We start from the raw sequence: 17179 nt of genomic DNA, 5'->3' as shown, positions 1-17179 counted from the left end.
AAACAAAAGCAACACATCTTTACATTGTTAAACAAATATTCCAGAACATAAACAAATGTAACACACTTTAAAATAATATTCTACAAGCCCCCCCCCCCCGCCACATCTCCTCTGTCCCTCCCCATGCTTTCTTCCACCATTTCTATTTAGAGAAGGGCAGGTCTCCCATGGATACCAACCAAACATGGCATATCAGATTGAAGAATGGGCAACACAAACCAGTATGAGGATAAGGATCTCAAAAGTTGGTACAAGAGTCACAGATAGCCCCTGTTCCTACAAGAAGATCAAGCTACACAAGTGTAACATATGCAGAGGTCCTAGGTCAGTCCCATGCAAACTCTGTGGTTGTTAGTTCAATCTCTGTTAGCCTCTACGAGGCCAGGTTAACTGATTCTGTGGGTTTTCTTGTGGCTTCATTTACCCTCTGACTCCTATAATCCTTCCTTCCCTTTTTTCCCAGGTCCACCAAATGTTTGCCTTTGGTTTCTGCGTCTGTTTACCTCAGTTGCTGTATGAAATCTCTTTGATGTCAGTTGGACTAGGTATCAATCTATGAGTATAGCAGAATATCATTAGGAATTATTTCATTGGTCTTTTTATTTTTTCTTTCCAGTCGTGTTTGATTTTATCCCAGTCTTTGGTTCTATGCAGTCTCTGGGTCCTGGCCCTCCAGGCAGTGTCAGGGATGGACTCCTTCTCATGGCCTGGGTCTCAAGCTGGACCAGTCATTGGTTGGCCACTCCCACAATTCCTGTGTCATCTGTACTCCTGTATACATCTTGTAGTGCGGACAGATTGTAGGTTGAAGATTATGTGACTGATTTGGTGTTCCAGTCCCTCCACTGGATGTCTTGACTGGTTACAAGAAATAGCCGGTTAAGAGTCTGCATCCTTCATTGCTAGGAATCATAAGTAGGATCACTTTTGTATGTTCCTGGGAATTTCCATTGCACTAGGTTCTAGCTCTTCCCTGAGATGCACCCCCCCCATTCCAGTTGTTTCTCCTAATACTCTTTCCATCCATCCTCCCCTCACCTGGCTTCTTCCTGTTCCTGCCCCCACTCCACCCACTATGTCAATTCTATTTCCCATTCCCAAGGAGATTCGTATGTCCTCCCCCTCCCCCCACTTAAGTTCTCCTTGTTACTTAGTTTTCCTGCAAAATTCAAGATGTTGTTATTTTTTTTCTGCTGTGTAGAACTCCATTGTATAAATGTACCACATTTTCTTTATCCATTCGTCGGTCGAGGGGCATTTAGGTTGTTTCCAGGTTTTGGCTATGACAAACAAAGCTGCTATGAACATAGCTGAGTACATGTCCTTGTGGCACAATTGAGCATCCTTTGGATATATACCCAAAAGTGGTATTGCTGGGTCTTGAGGAAGGTTGTTTCCTAATTTTCTGAGAAATCGCCACACTGATATCCAAAGGGGCTGTACAAGCTTGCACTCCCACCAGCAATGCAGGAATGTTCCCTTTACCCCACATCCTCTCCAGCATAAGTTGTCGTCATTGTTTTTGATCTTGACTATTCTTAGAGGTGTAAGATGGAATCTCAGAGTTGTTTTGATTTGCATTTCTCTGTTGGCTAAGGATGTTGAACATTTCCTTAAGTGTCTTTCAGCCATTTTAGATTCCTCTGTTGAGAGTTCTCTGTTTAGGTCTGTACTCCATTTATGTTTTTAAAAAAGAAAATCTTTAAAAGCTGGAGAGATGACTCAGTAGTTAAGAGCACTGGCTGATCTTCCAGAGGACCTGTGTTCATTTCCTAGCACCCACATGGCAGCTCACAACTGTGTATAACTCCAATTCCAGGGGATCTGACACCTTCACACCAATGCACATAAAATAAAGTTAAATAAATTATTAATAATAGAATCAACTGGAAAGGTACAGAATTAAACTTGTTTATCTCTTCTTCAGTATTCATTTTCTCCTAAATTTCGTCAGAAGGCCAAGAGTTAGCAACTAATACCTTATTTTGGAAATAAAGATTACTTGGATGGTATTGTTGATTTGTGTGTGTGTGTGTGTTTGTGTGTGTGTGTGATGTATGATGCATGTGTATGGAAGGTCACACGACTTCTTCCTTTCCAGTTTGTATTCCCTTGATCTCCTTTTGTTGAGAGAGGGGACAGCCTTGTCTTGTTCCTGATGTTAGTGGAATCACTTTGAGTTTCTTTCCATTTAATTTGATGTCTCTTTTATTATGTTTAGATATGTTCCTGTATCCCTGAACCCCTCTCCAAGACCTTTACCGTGAAAGGGTGTTGGATTTGGTCAAAGGCTTTTCAGCATCTGAGATGATAATGTAGTTTTTGTCTTTCAGTTTGTTTATATGGCGGATTATAATGGCAGATATTCCTGTTACACCAATATATGAACCTTACCTACATCTCTGGAATGAAGCCCACTTGCCATGGTTTTCTTTTTTTTTTTTTTTTTTTTGATGTATTTTTGTATTTGGTTTGCCAATATTCTATTGAGTATTTTTCCATTAATGTTCTTGAGGCAGGTTAGTTGGGCTATAATTCTCTTTTTGTTTCATCTTTGTGTGGTTTGGGTATCAAGGTAATTGTAGCCTCATAAAAAGAGTTTGGTAATATTCCTCTGTTTTTATTGTGTGGATGAATTTGAGGAATATTTTTATTAGCTCTTCTTTGAATTTCTGGTAGAATTCTGTGTTGAAACCATCTGGCCCTGGAAGTTTGTTGGTTGGGAGACTTTTAATGCCTGTTTCTATTTCCTTAGTGGTAATAGGTTTCTAAAAATTGTTTATCTGGTCTTGATTTAATTTTGGTATGTGGTACCTACCCAGAAAATTGTCCAATTATTTTAGATGTTCTAATTTTTTTGGAGTACAGGTTTTTGAAGTATGACCTGATGCAACTTTGGATTTTCTCAGTGTCTGTTGTTATCTTCCCCCTTTTATTTCTGATTTTGTTAATTTGGATATTCTTTCTCTGCCTTTTGGTTAGTTTGGATAAGAGTTTGTCAGTCTTGTAGATTTTCTCAAGATAAGAGGTTATTCCAATTTTTTGTATCTGTTGAGCTTTGCTTAGTGACTCAATATGTAGTCAGTTTGAGAGAAGGTTCCATGAGGTGCTGAGAAGAAGGTATATTCTTTTGTGTTTGGGTGAAATGTTCTATAGATGTGTGCTAAGTTTGTTGAGCCATACATCTATTAGTCCCCTTGTTTCTTTATTAATTTTCTGTCCCGCAGCCCTGTCCATTGGTGAGAGTGGGGTGCTGAAGTCTCCCATTATTAGTATGTGGGGTTTGATGTGTGCTTTAAGCTTTAGTAATGTTTCTTTCACAAATGTCCACGCCTTTGTATTGGGGACGTAGGTGTTCAGAATGGAGACTTCATCTTGATGGATTTTTCCTGTGATGAATATGAAATGTCCTTTTTTATTGATTAATTTTAGTTTGAAGTCTGTTTTGTTAGATACTAGGTTATCTATACCAGCTTGTTTCTTAGGTCCATTTCCTAACCCTTTACTCTGAGGTAATGTCTGTCTTTGAAGTTGAGATGTGTTTCTTGTATGCAGCAGAAGTATGGATCCTGTTTTCATATCAAATCTGTTAGCCCGTGTCTTTATATAGACAAATTGATACTGTTGATATTAAGAGATATTAATGACCAGTGATCATTTGTTCCTCTTATTTTTGGTTTTGTTGTTGGTGGTGGTGGTATTGTGTGAGTTTCTTTTCTTTGGCTTTTGCTTGTCTGAGATTATCTATTGCCTGTGTTATTGGGGGTGTTGCTAACTTCCTTGGGATGGAGTTTTTATTTTATTGCTTTCTATTATGGTTGTATTTGTGGATATTGTTTAAATCTTAAATATTTGTCTGGGATATCTTGTTTTCTCTCTCGTGATTGAGAGCTTTGCTGGGTATAGTTGGTGCAGTTGGTACTTGTGCCCCTAGAGGTTCTTCTTTGAATTGATACAGATGGTAGTTGTGCCTCTAGGGGATGCTGATCTTTCAGGGATGTTTGGCCAGAGTAGGTTTTGTAGGTTTGGGTGGCTGAGTGGGTTTTGTAGTTTACAGTGTACATTCAGTGGCGATGGCAGTGGACTGGCCTGCCTGCGGGACTCTTACCTGCTGTCTCCTTGCTGGGGCTGAGATAGGAGGGGAAAGAACACAGGATGTGCCCTGGGATTTATGGCCTAGGGATTGGAGTAGTTTAGCTGGGAGTCCAGTCACTAACCTCTTCTTCCACTTGGTGCTGGTGGAGCTTGTGCCTCTAGGGCCTGCTGGTCTTGTGTGTGTGTGTGTGTGTGTGTGTGTGTGTGTGTGTGTGTGTGTGTGTGTTTGTCTGTCTGTCTGTCTGGGGTGTTAGGCCAGGGGGAGGGTAGTGGGTTTGTTGGGTTTGCGCGGCTGAGTGGGTCTTGTAGCTTACTTTGTCTGAAGGGTGACCGGGGTAGTGGAGGAGCATGCTAGCAGGACTCTTACCTGCTGGCTGGCTCCATATCCTGTCTCTTAAAGGATATACCTTGTTTTCTGTAATAGTAAGAATTAACTCCTAGTTAAAGATATCTTAGTGTAGTGAGTGCCAAGAATGTAGCTCGGTGTTAGATAGTTTAACTGACCTGTATAAAGTTCTGGGTTTTATTCCAAATACCAGAAAAATTTAAAGGTGTTTTGAAGATTTTAATATTTCAATGGAAACTTTCATTTATATAAAGGTCAATGTCAAAGGTTAGAATAAAATTTTAATATGTTTTCATGCATTGGCTTGTCAGTGTCCTCTTAATGAACTTTTAAAATATTTTTTTTGCTATTTACCCATTAGATAATATAAATTATATGTTTTTATGGTAATACCCTTTTCAAAAACTCTTGGACAGTTTCATACTTGTATATAATGTCTTTTATTTCCATTACCCTCATGACCCTCCTTCCACTTCTGCTTAACCCTTTCTTCTCCTAAAAAAAAAATCCTGCTCCCATTTCTCTCTCTTTTTTTTTTTTGTTGGTAAATTTTTTTTTTCTTTTTTTGTGATCTCTGGTTTAATTAAAGTCGCTGGGAATTGAACCTGGGTCTGCTGAAAGACCAACAACTGCTAAGCCAACTCTGGCCCCTCATGACTGAGTTTTTTAATCAGGTGTTTGGAAGAATCTAGTGGAGAACTACTTAGATAATTTTACCATTATGTTCCAAGAATGGCTTTATGAAATAATATATAAAATGTAACTAAATTAAAAAATAGATTGGTAAAATAATCAAAGCAAATGTAATAAATAGTTAAAATTGTGAAAAAGTGATATAAGCAAAGGAAATAAAATTTATATGTCATACTCAAGACAAAATGTAATTAATAATATTTAGCTCATCACTTAAAGTCTGTATCATAATAACATAAACATATTTTCTTAGGCCAGCATATGCGAATTTTAAACACTGATAATTTTGTGTTGTGTGTGGTTAGACATGTCACATCTATTAGAATAAAAAATTATAACTCGATAGCTGTTTTAAAGGCTACTTAGATAATTTGTAAAAGTGTAAGTAATTTGATAATTTGTATCAAATAACTTAGAAATGCTTCTTTGAATGGGTATTGCTTTGATATATCCTCTGAAACAAACAATTCCCTCTTCATAACTTTCTCACAGAAATAATTCTACATATTTAACATTTTATGTTTGAAACTGTTTAGAATAGTTGCTTATGATAGTCAATATTCTATCTTATGCAGAAGGCTAAGTAAACTTTTGTTTTATTTGCTGGATAAAACATTGGGAAATGTTTAGTATCTGTATGAGCAGTAGTGGGCGGATAAGTGCTTATAATAAAGAATAAAGGCACTGTTGTTCTGGAGGTAGTTTGGTGAAGTGCACGTACATGTATAGGTTCTGTCTCCAACGCCACTGTCAAAAACAAGTATTTGTAATTTCAAATAAAACAAGAAAGGAATAGTGCACAGATAGGTTAAAAAACAGGCTAAACTTAGAAGAGAGTGCTCAGTCTATATCTTATGTATTTTGGAGCACATGAAGGTTATAGATGCATTTTCTGAGGCATGCTTTTGGGTAGTGCTCTTTGAAAAGTAAGTGTGTAGGAGGAAGCAACTTTTGTTGATTGGTAACTGTAGCCAGCTGCCCAGTCACTGTGTCAGCTTTTGATTCCTCTGCTTTTTCTCACATGAACACCCAGGGGAGGCTCTGTGCTATTTTGGTGCTTGTTGAGAATGTTCAATCATACCCGTGCAAATCCACTCGTCTGGTCCACAGTGGTTGCCTCTGTATTATGTATGGTATTATATAATTTCTTTTTTAATAGTTCTGTTACTTCAGAAAATTTCTAGATGATCATGGTATTTCTAAAGGCTTTATCTAGTTGGCAGTTAATAGTTTTGCATGGAACTTTCCCTTGTAAGGTATAATTTCCCCTTACAGTGTGAGAGAATCTGCTGATGCCAGCCAACCCTCTGGGTGTGATTCAGGGTTTGGATTTTGAACAAATGAAATACAGTTTTAGTAACTTGAATGTACTTATCCAATATGCTATAATATTTAAAGAAAAAATATTAAAATGCCCAAATACTTTTTTTTAGTAGTTTAGTTTCTTACTAAATTTAGAATATTAGTTTTTAATATTACCATTGTCCCAACTTGGCTAAATTCAGTTCCATGCTTATATTTTCAGTTAACAAATTGCAGGAGTAATATTATTTGTCTTTTAAATCTAAAGCTGTCCAAATCTTCTGAAAAATAAAATTTTGAATGAAAACTTCTAGGATGAGGGGTAGATGCTTATGTCAGTGTGAAAGACCCTGGGTAGGCAGCAAGATTGGGTCTGCTAGGAGTAAACAGGCAGGAGAGCATGGCAGATTCCTGCCGCCATACAGAGATATTTCTAGTCTGACTGCATTACAGATCCGTGAGTTTGAGGCAAGCCTGTTCTAAAAGAGCTAGTTCCAGGACAGCTAGGGTTGTTACACAAAGAAACCCTGTCTCAAAAACAAAAACAAAAAACAAACAAAAAGAGAGAGAGAGAGAGAAGCAATTGTGTTCAACAACAAATCCATAGTGATTTTGAAGAAGTTATACATATGGTTTTGATTCTGTCATTTTTATTTGATATTGACTTCTGTATTTTTTTAATAGATTATCTTTCCCATGGAATAGATCTTTCTGGAATAGAAGTAATAGAAAATGATCTACTCTTTATTGCAAGAGCACGACTTGAAGTGGAAAATCAAGCTAAGCGTCTGCTCGAGCAAGGTGTGGAGACCCAGGTAATAAATGTGAAAAATAACATATATAAAATTCATTTTTATGTGCTGTGTATATGTATATCTGTGGAACATTCCATTTTTGTCCAAGGCATCTTTTAGACTATATAGTAAGGTTAGTAATGCTGTTTTTCCATTTTATATAGATGATGAAATAGTTTAAAGAATATGTTAGAGATTATAAACTAGTAAATGAAATGGTTTTATTAATTAAATTTTTTCTTAGATAACTCTGCACACATACACAATGTATATTGACCTCTTTCACCTCCGCGTCCTTTGCACCAATCTCTTCTCACACTCGTGTCTCTTGGTTTTGCTCTGTGGCTCACTGAGATTGACCAGTGCTGTCTGTGTGGCCATGTGTATGGAGATATCTACTGGAACTTGGTGTGCTCAGCAGTGGGTTCACAAGTAAAGAAACGATTCCTTCCATCCAGAATCTACCAGTAGCCAATAGTCTTGGAGCCCCTCCTCTTGACTGACTGTTGACAGGGCTGGTCTTGTGAGGCCCAATGTGGGTGACGATGTGCATTGTTGACTGCAGTGCTTACAGACAATCTACAGGATGCCAAGTTTTGCTCATTTAGATTTTTTAAATTTTCTTCTGTAAATGTACCACATTTTCTTTCCATTTCTGTGTGGCTGGACATCTAGACTGGTTTGTTTTCTTAGCTATTGTGAATGATGAAGCAATAAAAACATGTTTCTGGTATGGTGACTTTTAGTCTTTATGATATATACCAAAAAGTGTTATTAGCTGTATTTTTATTTTATTTTATTTTATTTTATTTATTTATTTTTTTTTTTTTGAGGAGCAGCTTGCAGGGATTTCTTTAGTGGCTGTGGTAGTTTGAATGTAATTGGCCCCCATAAGCTCATAGAGAGTGACATTATTAGCTATGACCTTGTTGGAGGATATATGTCACTGTGGGAGTGGGTTTTGAGGTTTCATATATGCTCAAGCCATGTCCAGTGTGACAGACCTCTTCTTGTTGCCTGTGCAAGATGTAGAACTCTGAGCTACATCTCCAGCACCATGTCTGCCTGTGTGCTGCCATGTCCCGCCTTGATGATAACGGACTGACCCTCTGGAATGTAAGCCACCTAATTAAATGTTTTTCTTTATAAGAGTTACCGTGGTTGTGGTGCTTTTTTCACTTCAGAACAAAACCCTAACTAAGACAGTGGCTAAACAAGGTTTAGTTCCACCATTAGTGTATAACCTCCCACTAACTCGCCAGAACTTATTGTCATTTGTTGCCTTATGATAGCTGTTTTGACAGGGGTGAGATGAAATTTCAATACAGTTAATTGCTTGCCCCTGATCGCAGAGGACTTTGAACACATTTCTAATATCTATTTGTTGCTTAATTATTTAATTTTATATAAGCCCATTTGTGTTATCTGTTGAGCTATTAAGGTCCTTTTTGGAAAGTCCTGTCTATGCCTATCTCTTGAAGTACCTTCCCTTTAGTGACTCCATAGTTTTGAGATCAAGTACTGGGACACCTCCAATATTGCTCTTTTTGCTTGGGGTTCTTTTTTTTCCAGTTCTGTAAAAAATGTAATTGGAATTTGATGGAGACTGCATTGGGTTTATAGTTGGTTTTGGTAACATGGCCTTTTTACAGTATGAATTCTACTAATCCTTGAGCATGAGTTTGGGAAGTCTTTCCATCCTCTGGAGTCTTCTTCAGTTTTTTTTTTTTTTTTTCTGTAGCGTTTTAAGATATTAATTGTAAAGGGCTTTTAGTTATTTGGTTAGGTTTATTTATACTTTTAGTATTTTTGACACTATCGTGAATGGGAACTTTTCCTGAATTCTTTTGTAACAAGCTTGTTATTAGTCTATAGCAAGGCTACTAATTTTTCTGTGTTGACTTGGTATCCTGCTCCTTTGCTGCAAGTATGTATCAGGTCTAAGAGTTTTCTAGTGGTGTCTTAAGAAACTTTTAAGTATAGGCCATGCCATCTGAAAATAGACTTTTACTCCTTTCTTTCCCATTTGTACCCTTTAGTTCCTTCTCTTACTGCTTTAGCTAAGACTCCGAGCGTTACATTGAATAAGGGTGGAGAGTGTGGGCACTCTTGTCTTGTCCCTGATTTTAGTTTTTCTATGTAGTCCTTATTATGTTTTGATGTGGTTTTTTGGTTCCTAGTTTCTTTAGGACTTTCATCATGAAGGATGTTGAAATTTATGAAAGTTCCTTTCTGTGTCTGTTGAAATGATTGTGTAATTTCTGGTTTAAGAATATATATTACATTTATTGATTTTTTTTTAAAAAACCTTCATTGCTCTTTCTGTTGGTTATGATTGTTTCCTATTTTCTATTTTTATTTTGTGTGCAGTGTTGATTTGCCTGCATGTATAGTTGTGTGAGGGTGTCTGATCCCCTGGAAGTGGAGTTACCTCAATTTTCCACAATTGCTTTCCAGTGCTATATATTTCACTCTGGACTGATGGGAGGTGTAATTATTCTCCTAGATTAGTGGTGTTCCCTTTTCTCAGCACTCCTCGTAGTTCAGTTTTAAACAGTTGATTCCCTCTCAAGATGGTGTCCAGCAACTGTCTTCCCAGTCTTAAAGTTAAAACCCTAATGTGATGGCCCATCTGCTGGAAAAATCACCATCCCAGTGAAACTACAACTGGATTTGAGTTTATATTGCTGTGAAGAGACACCATGCACCATGATGTGACAGTGTTGTTGTTGTTGTTGTTTGAGATAGGGTTTCTCTGTAGCTTTGGAGCCTGTCCTGGAACTAGCTCTTGTAGACAAGGTTGGCCTCGAACTGACAAAGATCCACCTGCCTCTGCCTCCCGAGTGCTGGGATTAAAGGCGTGCGCCACCACCTCCCTGCTGACAACTCTTTTTAAAGAAAACATTTAGTTGAGGTGTTGCTTACAGTTTCAGAGGTTAGTCCATTTTCATCATGGCAGGAAGTGTGGCAGCAGGCAGGCATCGTACTGGAGCAGGTGAGAGCTATATCCTGATCTGCAGGCAGGTGGCTAGAGGGAGGGTTAAGGACCCAGTCTTCCTCCCTCCCCTTCTTCCTTCCTCTCTCTCCCTCCATCCTTTCCTCTCTTACTCCCTCTTCTCATTTTATTATTTCCACTCTTGTGCCATCACTGCCTCTCCTTCACTAAATTGTTGTCATCAGCACTCAGACAAGAATTTGTACCACTCTCCCACGTTCTCCGCTTCTCAGTCTTGCAAGCCTCTATTTTTCTATGTCCCATCCTCTTTCCCTTTTTATTAGAACACAATATGCAGTTTTCAATTGTTGCATCCTCAAATCACCAAAATAATTGCCTGTATAACTAAAAATTGTTTTCAGTATTGACTAAAAGAGTTGTAGTACTTCAAGACTGAAGTGCTACTGCAAAAGGAATTTTTGAAAATTTATAATATCTTATGGCTTCTTTTCTCTTGTTATGCCAAATACCTGAAAAAAAGCAAATTAAAGGTCAAGGCTTACTCTGGTTTATGGATACGGCTCCTCATGGCAGTGCAAGCACGAGGGGGCTGCACCCAGACAGAAAGAGAGTCAGAAAATGCTTAGATCCCTTCTACTTTTGATTCAGTGTAGGACCCTGGCTCATTGAACAATGCTGTCCACATTCAGGGGTCTCTTTGCTCCTTATTTACAACTCTGTGTATGTCCTCTAATTTCACCTCTGATGTCCTCCCAGCTGTACACAGAGGTGTTGTGTCTTAGGGAATTCCTGTCACATTTACCATTACTTGTATTTGGTATTCAGCGTGAAGTTACTTTCAAGAAAGTGCCTACCTTTTTTATTTAATATGAAGTTGATGACCACAATTTCAGTATTAGTGCTGTCTTTATCAGTTGTAACCTCTGTCATAGTTTAAGATTACCAGAAAATTTCTACCTTTGTTGTCTTCAAGGATTAGATGAGTAAGCTATGGGAAGATGAGTCTAATCTTTTCTCTCTCTCTCTGTCTCTCTCTGTCTCTGTCTGTCTCTGTCTCTCTCTCCTCTCTCTCTCTCTCTCTCTCTCTCTGTCTCTCTCTCTCTCTCTCTGTCTCTCTCTGTCTCAGTCTGTCTCAGTCTCTCTCTCTCTCTCTCTCTCTCTCTCTCTCTCTCTCTCTCTCTCTCTCTCTCTCTCTCATTGCATAATGCAATCAGTTTAAATACTTACTGTCTCACCACTTCATGTATCCAACCTTCCTCAAACAGTACCAGTCACACTCACCCAGCTGTAGCATTAGATATGCTGTGGTCATTTTCATTGAATGACTGTTATATGCACCCCTCCCAATGTCATATGCTGAAATCTTAATTCATAAGGTGTTGATATTAGGGGTGAGACCTTGAGGAAGTGATTAAGTGCTGTGGGTAGAGTCCTTATCAATGGACTTAGTGCTCCCCTGTCCCTTATCCCATCCCTCACTTCACAGAGAATGCTTTTGCATCCTCTCTAACTTCATGAAAAGCATCCTGTTATCATGTCTCCCCCAGCACACACTGTTATCTGGCCCTTCACTTCATAGATTTCACTCTCTTATCCCACTTCTGACTTCTTGGAGAGCAGGTTCTTATTTCAATCTTCCCTGCACGGGTAGTGCTCTCTTACCTGCTCTGACTTCATGGAGAGCTCTTTCTTGCACCTTTTGTCACATAGGATCACAGTGAAAAGACATACTGGTACAAATAGAAGGTGTGCCCTCACCACACATCCCATCTGCTGCGCCTTCGTTTAGACCAGCACTTCTCAACTTGTGGGTCGCAACTTCTTTGGGAGTTGAAGGCCCCTTTCACAGGAGTATCAAAAAAACAGATATTTACATTATGATTCATAACAGTAGCAAAATTACTGTTATGAAGTAGCAACGAAAGTCTTATTATGGTCAGAGGGGTCACTACAACATGAGAAACTTTAGTTAAAGGGTCGCAACATTAGGAAGGTTGAAAATCACTGAGCAGACCTTCCAGCCAACCAAACTGTTGGAAATAAACTTCTGTTGTCCATAAGCTGCCTGTTTCCCTTCTTCCCTCTCTCTCTCCCTCTCCCTCTCTCTCCCTCCCTCCACCCCCCCCCCCCAGAGACTTAGACAAAATAGTCATTCTTTTATCTGGAATAATTTTAATTAAAATGTGCAAGTTATTCATCATTTCTTTTCAAACAAATTTTATTTTTTGGTAAATATAGATAACCAATTTAGTCTTTTTGTTTTTCCCTAGCCAGTTGTACAGTGTCCCTGTGTAGGTCTGTGTAGTTTCCCTAGTCAGTTGTACAGTTCCCATGTGTAGGTTTCCATAGTTTCCCTAGCCAGTTGTACAGTGTCCCTGTGTAGGTTTGTGTAGTTTCCCTAGTCAGTTGTACTAGGTTTGTGTAGGTTTGTGTAGTTTGGTAGCATTACTACATCCCTACTACAGTATTATACCATTTCAATTTTCAAAGTCATAAATCATGTAGGTAGATAAACTCTTATTTCTCTCTAAATAAAAAACAGAAGCATATATAAGTAAGCTTCCAATGTCTCCATTTTTTATTTAACATGAATAAGCCTTGTAGTAAAAGCTTATTATTTCTATACACAAGCAATTTATAGTGGTATTACTGACACGACAAATTTTTGGAAGAACTGGCACATTTTCTGGGGGAGTGTAGTAGACCCCAATATTAGGGCAAAATTGTATAGGAATCTCTCTTTCAGACATGGGGCAAGATCTTCCAGCCATCTTCAGAACTTCTTTACTCTGTGCTGTTGACCCTCCGAAGCTTTCAGTGATGGGGATAGGGAGAGAAAATAGCATTTCAGCAGATTCCATTACTTGAAGCTTTAGCTAGCTTTCAAAAATAGGTGATGGAGATTTTGATCTGGATGAGTTCCTGCATCACCATAGATACCAGGCCCCCACAGGAAAATGATGACATTTTAATTAGCAAGATGGGTTTAACTTGTGAATTACAAGCTTTCCCAGTAAACAAGAGCAGAGCTTATGGAGACTGTGGTGGAGGAAAGTGATGTTCTTGTCTTCTGAGGTCATCAGTAAGGGGCTCATCATCGGCACTCAGTCCTTTTGGGAATTAGTTCCTGGCCATGACCCCTAGTGACACACTGAACAGCCACACGCTTGCCTCATATCCAAGGGGTCCTGGGTGGAGGGCAGTGTAGGCCTGCAGGCCATCTAAGAAACATCTGCAGAGTACATAGCATGCAGTTAGGGTGGTTCAGTCTTGGGAGTGAGGACTCTGATTTTAAGTTAGAGTCTGTGAAAGTTAACCACTTGCAATAGCTCTTAAAATAAATTCCCAGAAATGTTAAACAGTAGTTGTATACTTCAATAAGCAACTTTTTTTATTATTGTTAATTTTTTTCTTCTCTTGAATGAGGCCTAATAAATATCAACATAGCCAGTGTCAGTTTCTTGTCAAACTTAAAGACATTTTAGAGAAGCTTTCTTGTATTTCCTGACTAGAACTCATTCTGTTTGGGCTCACCCTATAAGAAGCCGCAGAATAGATCTCAGCATTCAAGTCTATAATGATGCTTTTTGCATATTCGATCCAATGTTGCTTTTGCCACTTAATAAGTTCTGGTGTCTTCCCTTTCATCTCATCTTTAAAGAGGCACTGGTTACAGATGTTTATGGGCTACGTAGTCAGACCATGACAGTGAACATTTTAATATCTTAAAAAATAATCTTTTTGAGACAGGAACTCACTATGTAGCTTTGTCTGACTTAATATTTTCTGTATAAACCAGGCTGGTCTTGAACTTAGAGATCCGCGCCTCAGCCTCCAAGTGCTGAAACAATCATTCTTATATGTGCTGAGAATTTTCTACTCTGTTAGTAAGTTTTAATTCCAACAAATTGTTTTAACTAACAGTTTCCCTACTATGCTATGGATATTCTTGGTGTATCTTGATGTCCCTTTAAAAAATTCTTTGTTGCTGTCTTCTTCATTCTCTTCCTAGTCTTGGTGACCAGTATCCTATTCCATTCTGAGAGCTAACTTTTCAATTTACCCAAGTGAGTGAGGCCATGTATTTAGAGTTTGGCTTTTCTGTGTTTTTCTGTGTTTGGCTTGTTTGACATTACGATTTGCATTTTGATTCCCATTGTTGCCAATGGCATTCCATTCTTTTCTATGGCTGAGTAGTATTTGACGCTGTAATATTTTGCTACATTTTATCAATTAATTACCGATTGACACCTAAATTCTTTTCAATAATTTTGTTATTGTGAATAGTATTACAGTTAATAGAATTGCATGTATTCTTTTGTATAGTGATCTTATCTTTTTTGAATGTATATCTGGGAGTGCCATCACTAAATTATATAGTAGTTTTGTTTTTAGGACTTTTTTGGCTTTGAATTAATCTTTTGTTTTTTTTTTTTTAAAAAAAAAAAGGTTGTATTTGTATGTGTGGCATGAGGCTGCCAGGTATCCTCTTACTCTCTCTGCCTTATTTTTGAGAACGTGGTTCCATTGAACATGGTTCTGACTAGTGATTTCCAGCCCCAGCATTTGCCCTTCATAGGTTTGGGTTATATGCATGGTTTGGCTGTACCTCGTTTTTACTTTGGTGCCAGTATCTGAGCTTCAGTCTTCAAGCTAATATTGCAAGTGCTATTATCACTGTGTATCTTTCTAGCACACATTTTCGATTTCTTTTGAGAAATGGTCTTTCTATGAAGTCCAGGCTAATCTCCAACTCATTGTGTAGCCCACACGGATCTCAAAGTTTGTGATCCTCCTGTTCCAGCTTTTTCAGTCTTGAGATTACAGGTGTCCACTGCAAAGCCAAACTTTGATTTTAGTTTTAGTGTGTACTGTGCATTCATACATTTACACATGTACAGATGCATGTGTGTGCAAAGGTAAACGTGTGGTGTCTTCCTTGACTAGGCTCCAATATGCTTTTTGAAGCATAATCTCTTAAGAAATATGAAACTCACAGAGTCATCGAAGATGACTGGCCAGCAAACCCCAGGGATCCGGTAGGTCTAGCACTGGGATTAAAGATGACCACCACACCTGGCTTTTATGTGAGTGCTGTACCCTACACTCAGATCCTCATGCCTGTGCAGCACTGAAACATCTCGGCAGCCTGTTTTTAGTTTTTGTATTATTTCCCGTAGTGAATGAGCTAAGTATCTTCTCACCAACATTGTGTTAAGTCAACCTTTTTACGCCTTTACCAGCATTTATTTTTACCTGATGATCACCATTGTAACTAGGATGAGAGGGTGTCCAATTGTGGTTTGTTAACTACTTTTTTCCAGTGAGTAGTGAGACTGAGCATTCATATGCTTGGCCATATGTATGTCATTCAGAAATGTCTACTTAGGTTTTGGCCTATTTTTAATTGGATTATTTGGTAGTTTTAGTGTTTGGCTTTGCATTGTGCATATATTCTAGGTACTGATCTGTTGTCAGATAACCCCTACAGGTTGTTTCTTAACTCTGTTGTTTCCTTTGCTGTGCAGAGGTTTCACTGATATAATTCTGTTATCTCTTTTTACTTTTGTTACTCTACCTCTGAGGACCCATGGTGGCAAGGGTATTGCCTGCACTGATGTTTTAAAATTTTCTCCTTGTGTTTTCTTCTAACAGTTTCAGGTTTTATGTGAGAAGAAGGGTATGCACACACATGAGCACAGGGACGGATACACACACACACACACACACACACACAGAGAGAGAGAGAGAGAGAGAGAGAGAGTTTTGACACAACCTATTAAAGAGACTTTTTTGTTAGCAACTTTGTCAAAAACCAATTTGGTGTGGGACTGTGGATTAGTTTCTCATTTGCTACTCTGTTGATCTGTGTGTTCTTGTGCCAATGCCCTGTTGTTTTGGTTGGTATAGTTTCATAGTGTGTTTGAAGTCATACATTGCGATGCTTCTTTTAGATCCACCTTCTTCCCCTTAAGGATTACCTTAAGACTTTTATAGGCCCGTATCAATTTTAGAATTGCTATCTATCTATCTATCTGTCTGTCTGTCTATCTATCTATCTATCTATCTATCTATCTATCTATCTATCTATCTATCTATCTATCTATTTCTCTCTTTCTGTGTGTGTGCATGCCCTATATAATTTCTTTCATCACTGTTCTCTTAAAGGTTTCTGTCAAGTACACTATTCCTTTACCATGTAATGCTCTCTGTGCAGATCAATAAATAGTGAAGCCCTTGGGGCAGACATCAACACGTTCTCTCTCTCTCTCTCTCTCTCTCTCTCTCTCTCTCATGATACATACACAGGGATAGACACTGCCTTTAGATAGACAGATTCAGGCTCATGTGACACAAATAGGAGACAGAAGATGAAAGGAGCATGAGGTAAAAATCGTATGACATACTTGGTTAAATGACCCCAAAGGAAAGTGCTTTTATTTCTTTCCTTAATGTGACAGTGATTCATTATTGTTGACTTGGGTTTAATCACTAATGCACATAATATGTACATTTTCTAGTATCTGTTTTGGGATTTTTCACTTCTGTGGTTAAATCTGTCTCCAAATATTTCATTTTAGTAGGTTTTATGAGATTCCTTCCTTCCTTCCTTCCTTCCTTCCTTCCTTCCTTCCTTCCTTCCTTCCTTCCTTCCTTCCTTCCTTCCTTCCTTCCTAGATAGAGTTTCTCTGTAGCTTTGGAGTCTGTCTGTGCAATTTCCAAAGCTTTCCCTCCTTTTCCCCATTCTTTCTTTCTCTTTGCTCATTTATCTTTTATAGTAGTACTTCAGTTACCTAAGGATACATATTTGTGCTTTTGTTTTATAGCAAATGTGAAATAACCCTGTTGTTCCAAGTGTTAGATTATATACACAAATATCTTTCTTAGTTTTGGCAAAATTCTCTTTCATGAATAACCCATGAAATGTTCATTATTCTTACTTTATTGCCATCTTGAAGTATACATCCCCCTGTAACTCACTACTCTTAGCCC

The 17179-nt window shown here is 38.3% G+C and overlaps 1 protein-coding gene across 1 annotated transcript in view; it reads left to right on the top strand.

Annotated features, from left to right (window-relative positions):
• Positions 1–17179, top strand: part of Cog5 (component of oligomeric golgi complex 5) — a 224784-nt gene that overhangs the window by 90722 nt on the left and 116883 nt on the right. The window contains exon 7 of the mRNA XM_057783089.1: positions 7121–7251. Coding sequence (XP_057639072.1) covers positions 7121–7251 — 131 coding nt within the window. The remainder of the gene's footprint in view (positions 1–7120; positions 7252–17179) is intronic.

This window comes from Chionomys nivalis, chromosome 10, assembly GCF_950005125.1.
Source record: "Chionomys nivalis chromosome 10, mChiNiv1.1, whole genome shotgun sequence".
NCBI lineage: Eukaryota > Metazoa > Chordata > Mammalia > Rodentia > Cricetidae > Chionomys > Chionomys nivalis.
This window is presented reverse-complemented; position numbering and strand designations above follow the sequence as displayed.